This window comes from Glycine max, chromosome 18 (genome assembly GCF_000004515.6).
Source record: "Glycine max cultivar Williams 82 chromosome 18, Glycine_max_v4.0, whole genome shotgun sequence".
Classification (NCBI taxonomy): Eukaryota; Viridiplantae; Streptophyta; class Magnoliopsida; order Fabales; family Fabaceae; genus Glycine; species Glycine max.
The window spans coordinates 54,050,027-54,056,493 of record NC_038254.2 but is presented as its reverse complement, the minus strand read 5'-3'; the positions used below and the strand labels follow the sequence as shown (position 1 = coordinate 54,056,493).

Sequence of the window (6,467 nt, the reverse complement as noted above, 5' to 3'; positions counted from 1 at the left end):
CTAGTGAATATAAATGAGATGGGACCAACATCTTCAGTGATTTAGCCAATCATACAGCTGTGATATCTTTCTTTTTAGGACCCATTTGCTGTCCTTATAAGAATATAGATTTATTTGGCCATCCCATATGCATCTTTTTTTTTAATCCTTTTTCAGTTTTTGGCCCGTACAAGAGAAGGAGAGATTTAAACCATCAATTGCAAGTGTCTATCATAGTAAAAGCTGTCACAAACCCATGGTCTAAAGCCAAAGCAAGCCCTGGCCATGAAATGCCACCAAATACAATCTGTGAGCACATGAGATCAAACAGTGCCATATTGTCATTCATCTTTGTTATTATTAAGGCAGATTATACTCAGAGAAATTTTACAAAATTTTACATGATCTTCTTATTTATGTAACAACATAACAGTTTATATATATCTTGTTTTTTTTTTCTTTTATAAGCAGAGTATTATTAAAAAAAATTACATGCGGTACGGTACTCCAACTCATGAACAAAAAGTCTTATAAGGTCAAATTAGAGAGATAAAGAAAAACAAACTACAAAGTCAATACACCAATAAAAAAAATTAAACACTACACATTGTGACCTTAAACTATGTTCTTGATTTAACCTTAATCGAGTCTAGAGTAGTATTGAAGTTAAAGGAACACATTACACGTTGAAAAATAATATTGTTACGCATGATCTAAGTAAATCATATCACAGTGCGCGACCAAAACATATATTTTCCCTTAAGACAGAGTTAAATTGAGCATAATCAAAAGCGAAAATTTTATTAGACAAAATCTCAAATTAACCAAGTCATGCATATTGAGTGCATTCCAAATTCGATTTATTACCAAACAAGATGAAAATAGGTGAAGACTATACCTTGCACTTGAGACAATGTTTTTCTTTTACATGCATTAACTTGAGTGGCACTCTTTTCAGGTCCAAGATAATGCAAGCACTTTAAGAGGGACACAATCTAAATTATTTTTCTTAATATAGACATTTTTTTTTGTTTTTATATGTAATTATATAAATTCAAAGATGTCAAAATAATGTAAAAAAGGAAGAAAATGTCCTTTTTTATGTATTTCTGCTTAATATAGACTTTTTTTTGTTTTTTTAATGTAACTATATATATAAATCCAAAAATGTCAAAGCGATGTAAAAAAAGAGAGAGCATATATCTAGGGTAAATTTATTAAGTCTCATGAGATGCACATATATTGTCCTTAGTACTAATACCACGATAAAACCTGTAAATCATAGGACAATAACATAAACAGTTCAAATGGGAAAGAAAACAATGTTAACCACAGAACCTCTTCCGTTCGTTTGGTATGTGTGCTAGATTGCATACGCTTCAATTATAGACTTTTTTTTTTTTAATATAGTCCTGGATTCTTCACACTTTAATTTTTATACTCATGTACACTTCCCTCTATCTCTTCACCACCGCATCATATGTCATGTTTTATGACTTTTCATTTCTTTTATACACTTAGAGGGGGCGTGAAGTCACCCTTATCTTTATCTTCCTTTTTTTTGGGGTACAATCTTTATCTCATTTAATATACGCTAAAGACCCTCTTTTTTCGGTGAATAAGCTAAAGACCCTCTAATATTCAAATATATAATAAAACTAAATTGTTAGTAATATATTCCTCCGAGAAAGCAGCTTTTTTTTTCTTTCTGAATAGCAGCCTAGCTAGTAATTGTCAAAGAGTTCTCTTTTTTTTTTTTTTTACATTCATTTATGTACTTTCAATTATTTTTATGCCGTTGTCTAATGTCTAGCCACCAATTGAATGGCTGCTTATTGCGATTCTCAGATATATCTTGATGTCGATCGAATGTCAAAATAGTGGGAAAACATTGTTATTAGATTATCTAAATAAGAAATAGATATACGATGTCCCAGAACGTACGGAACCACTTGACGATGGCAAAAAGAAAAGGAGTTCCATCATTGCTTCAAGAGCTATGAAGGAACGACGTCATAGAAAAGAAATAATGATAAGATAGTGGTTAGGAAGAATAGCTAGATGTATACCAAGACTTGATTATATATCATTGTGCGCAACAACCTAACACTCTTGTATGTGCAAATTTAACACTCTAGAGTATATATGTCAAAGATTCAAAACTTCGAAGGAAAGGAATAAACGGTTAAAGAACTCGAGGATTTAACGAATAAGATTGTGTTTAGTTTAACGTTAAGATAAATGAGCACACATTCTTATACATATTTTATGATAAGTAAAAATTTATAATTTTTTATTCAACTACTATTTTAAACCTTTCAACGTTAAACTAAATATAGACTAAAGCATATATTCAAACTGAATATAACTATTATGAATTTTTTTCGTGTAACACACCTAAATATTTAGGGTTGGAATTCATTACTAGTTAAGCTAAAAATTTATGATAATTGATCTATTTGTATTTAGGAAAACTTATCCACGCCCATCGAATTGATCCTGAGCCCAAGTCTATATCGCCAAATTAATCTTTTGATATCTATAAAATACAAATCATTGACTTTCTTCTATTTTAGGCGACTCGTTATTTTTCGTGACTTTCTCTGGTTGACTCTCTTACAAATTCCACAGACATATCTTACTTAATTATCTGGTTACAGGTATACCCTAACACGTGTTGACAAGTGGAACGGCATACATATCCTAAAGATTGCAAGATGCACCTTAACCGTGTATTGATATCTTAATTGCTATTTTATTTAATATAGTATTTGATATATTAATTACACTTAGGAAGCGCATAATATGTATATAAGTTTAATTCTTTTTTTTACCTTGATTTTTCACATTTTAATTTTATATTCATCTTACATTAATTTTTTGTGTTTCTTTCTTACTTTTATGAGTTTATCATATCACTCCTTATATTTATCATATTTCTTTCTTCTGTTTTTCTTCTTTATAAATTATATATTACAGTCACAACTACAAAATAGATTTAATTTGATTTTTTATAAATTGTATATTACAATCATATATATCTTTTCGCATTAACCTAAGATTCGGTTTGACAAGTTATTATCAAAACGAAAGGGACTGACCTAACTATCAGTTTGTTAACAAATGAAAACTACTTTTCCTTTGTAACTAAAATTTTCAACCACTTTTTGACTTCAATTTTTTAATATATGCAATGTATGTGATCTATATTGACTTACCAATTACCGTTGCATATAATGCTGAAGCTAGAATTCCATTCATATCATTTTGACTACTTAAAAATTGACCCATTCTTTTAGACCCATAGATTATTGCCTAGGAGTGGTGCTTTCATTTCATGCGCACTGCCTTTGGAGAAGAATTAATGATTTGAACTACACGAAACGACGACTAATCCTAGGTTTTTATTTCCATTTGTTTGTTGTTTATTCTGGAAACAGTGACGTAGTTGTAACCATATATCTCAACTAGCTAGGACCAAATTAAAATTAAAACTATGCAATGGCAACACTCTTTTCCCACTTCTTGGATATGATATGATATGATTGAGACGGGTACAAAGGGTGGCAATGGCATGATCATTAACAAAGATATTGGAATGAAAAATATCAAAGAAGTATCTAACTCAAATATGTAGGGTTGATGAAGTATCTGGAATTGAAAATGCATAATGTTGTAAAATTTTAGGGAATGTTTCTTGTGCCCTTGCTTTCCTTATAGGTAAGAGCACTTGTTTTTCTTAGCAAAGATTATTCAAATGTATTCCTTACACGGAAACATGTTTGCATTATTTACCTTCACATATTGGAAGTAGCTTTCGTTAGCAACTTGATGTGGACATTGCGAACCTCAATGGTGGAAAGCACGCTTTCTCTCTATACATAGAACTAAAAAATAGACCAATTGGCCGGGGCCATCTATGGGGCCTTGGTTACCCATTCTTCACTCACTTACAACGTTAGTTTTGTAAAACTATTGTATTAGTTGCTAAAACCAGCTTTTTCTTTTTTGAGCCAATTTGTTGCACGCCACTCTTTTGATATTTTTGTGCTATGTTATTTTCTTACGCGAGATATTAAAATTATATGCAAAATAGCAATTACATGATATATGAAATAATACATTAAAATTCTGCGGCACAAGTCTATAACTTTCTGCAATCAATTGTTGGTAATAAGTTCGGTACCGATAATATAAAGGACAAAAGAATAAGCATACGTGTAAAAATAAATAAATAATAATAAAGTCATCGAATAGTACATTCCAAAAAAAAAATAAAGCCATGTTATATCAAAACTGACAGATCAAACACTGATTTTTCACATAATTACTAGTAACTAATTTCCGGGGCTCTTTCTCTTTTTCTCATGATTCTTTCCATGTTAAGATTTGCGCTGGTATTTACAAACTCATTCTTTCAAAAATGAAAAAAATAGTATATAAAAAGTGGTAGAATAAAAACATATTTATCGTTGATTTAAAACAAATTAAACCAACTATAAACACATTTTACTTTCTAACTGTTTTTGACTGTTAAATCAATATTTATCAAACTCAATGCTGAAGGAACCTCTTAGCAGTGGCTCTAAAGGGACAAGTGGAACTGACAAAGCCGTCAACAAGGTGCAGGTAGGTGTTCAAATCGTGAGACGTGGCAATGTTGACACCCCTGAGGTACGGAGAATCCCTGCTACAAAGGCGTAACTCCTTTCCAACCTCAGAGTACAATAGCCACTGAACTTCTTCCGCTCGTTTTCGAATCCACCTCTGAAACTTCGCCACTTGGACACCGCCATTGCATGCCGCAACATCCTCAGTTTTGTCCACGTCATCGAACACAAACCCGGGCACCTTGGTTATAACATCATCGGAGTTCACTATGCGCAACACCTTGGTCCCTTGCTCCTCCAGCCGCCGCCGAAAGCTTCGGTTCCCAACGCGTGGACCCCCGAAGGAGATCACGGTCACCAGCGGCGGCGGCTGGAGGAAACTGTTCTTTATGTCATACGCCGTGAGAGTGGCCAATGCCGCCCCCAAACTATGCCCCGTTATGGTCAAACTCAAATTCTCTCCTTGGTAAGTTTTACGAATCCGACCAATCTCTTTCCTAACCATATCTTGCAAACTCATAAATGATTTGTTGTTACTAACTGTTGACGTGTACAAACTCAAGAACCCACTTTCTACCATCGCTCCATTTTCTTCCATGCTGCATGGTTCTGTTGTGGTCTCCGTTGTGATCGACGGAACTGAAACATGTGTCAGAGTGGCTCGAAGATTTTCGAGCCATTCTAAACATGTTGTCGTTCCTCTGTACGCCACAACTATGTCTCTTCGACCAAGTCGTTTGATCTCTTCTTTGTCGTTACACACTGCTACGTATCCAACGTAGCTCGATTGTGCTGCGACCCAACTTGGTGCTTTGTCTACCCAGCTAGGTAGTTTGATCCCCGAGGTTGCACGTAGGTGTTTTGTTACCTTGTAACCTGTGTTGTGTAACCCAGACTTTTCAAAGAGTGTGTTCTTTGGGAACTTGCATGTGGCGTAGTTTGGGGAAGAAGGGTCGAATTCAAAGGACTTATACGCTGCCTCAACGAAATGGCCATAGCGAAGAATCTCAGCGCGAAGGTTCTCGTCCAATGGGTCCAATAAACCGTCCCAATTGTTCATTCCTTGGTACTCCTTCCATCTCTTCCCAACTTTCTTGGACAATGGCGGCAACGACGATGATCGCAACTGGGGCATGTTCATCATTTTCTCCATCTTTTGTAGGGGTTTGGTGGATTGAACGAGGGTTGTGCACTGTGGTCTAGTGAGGGTTGGAGTGTAGTTGTGAAGAGTTCTCATTAGTGGCACTAGTGAGTGAGAGGAGAAAGAGAGAGAGGGTTATGAGTGTTGTGTTGGTGTGGTTTGGAAGGGGGGAATTGGGAGGGAATTTTATAGGTGTGAAAAAAGAAGCGTTGAGAATGAGAATGGTGCATAAGTGCATTTAGCGAATAGAGTGGGTCGCCTTTATGATGAGTGCAAGTTTGCATAGAGATAGAAAGTGTATGCGTGATGGTACGTGAAATTTTTCTTTTCTTTTGCTATATATTTTTATCATATCGACAAAACCTTTTACATCTTCATTACGTAGAGCCATTTGTCTATGGACACGTTTGCAAAACATCCAGCCTTGTTGCGCTAAGGAAATTAGTGGCAAATGTCCGGGTAAAAAAATATATACATTTTTTAAATATATATATATATATATTAATAATTTTTATAAGTTGATATAAAATATATTTTTTATTGATCTAATTGTTGAATTATATTTATATATTATTAAGATCGTTTGTTTTAATTTTTGTCAAAATTAAATAATAATAAGAAAATAATTAAATAATTTATATATATATATATATATTAATAGATTTTTAAATATTTATATTATTTCAATTTAAATCTGTTTGAAAGAGATGATTTTGAATTAATATAAAATTTTATAT

At 33.5% G+C, this 6,467-nt stretch overlaps 1 protein-coding gene across 1 annotated transcript; it reads right to left on the bottom strand.

Moving 5' to 3' along the window:
- Positions 1-4,194: 4,194 nt before the first annotated feature.
- LOC100816744 (phospholipase A(1) DAD1, chloroplastic) lies at positions 4,195-5,966 on the bottom strand. Its single transcript, XM_003551662.5, has one exon. The coding sequence runs from the start codon at positions 5,824-5,826 to the stop codon at positions 4,534-4,536; it is 1,293 nt and encodes a 430-aa protein (XP_003551710.1). The 5' UTR covers positions 5,827-5,966; the 3' UTR covers positions 4,195-4,533.
- Between the last annotated feature and the right edge of the window lie 501 nt (positions 5,967-6,467).

What these genes read in the sequence shown, in the direction of transcription:
- LOC100816744 (XM_003551662.5), bottom strand. Translation starts at nt 5,826, where the DNA reads ATGAGAACTCTTCACAACTACACTCCAACCCTCACTAGACCACAGTGC.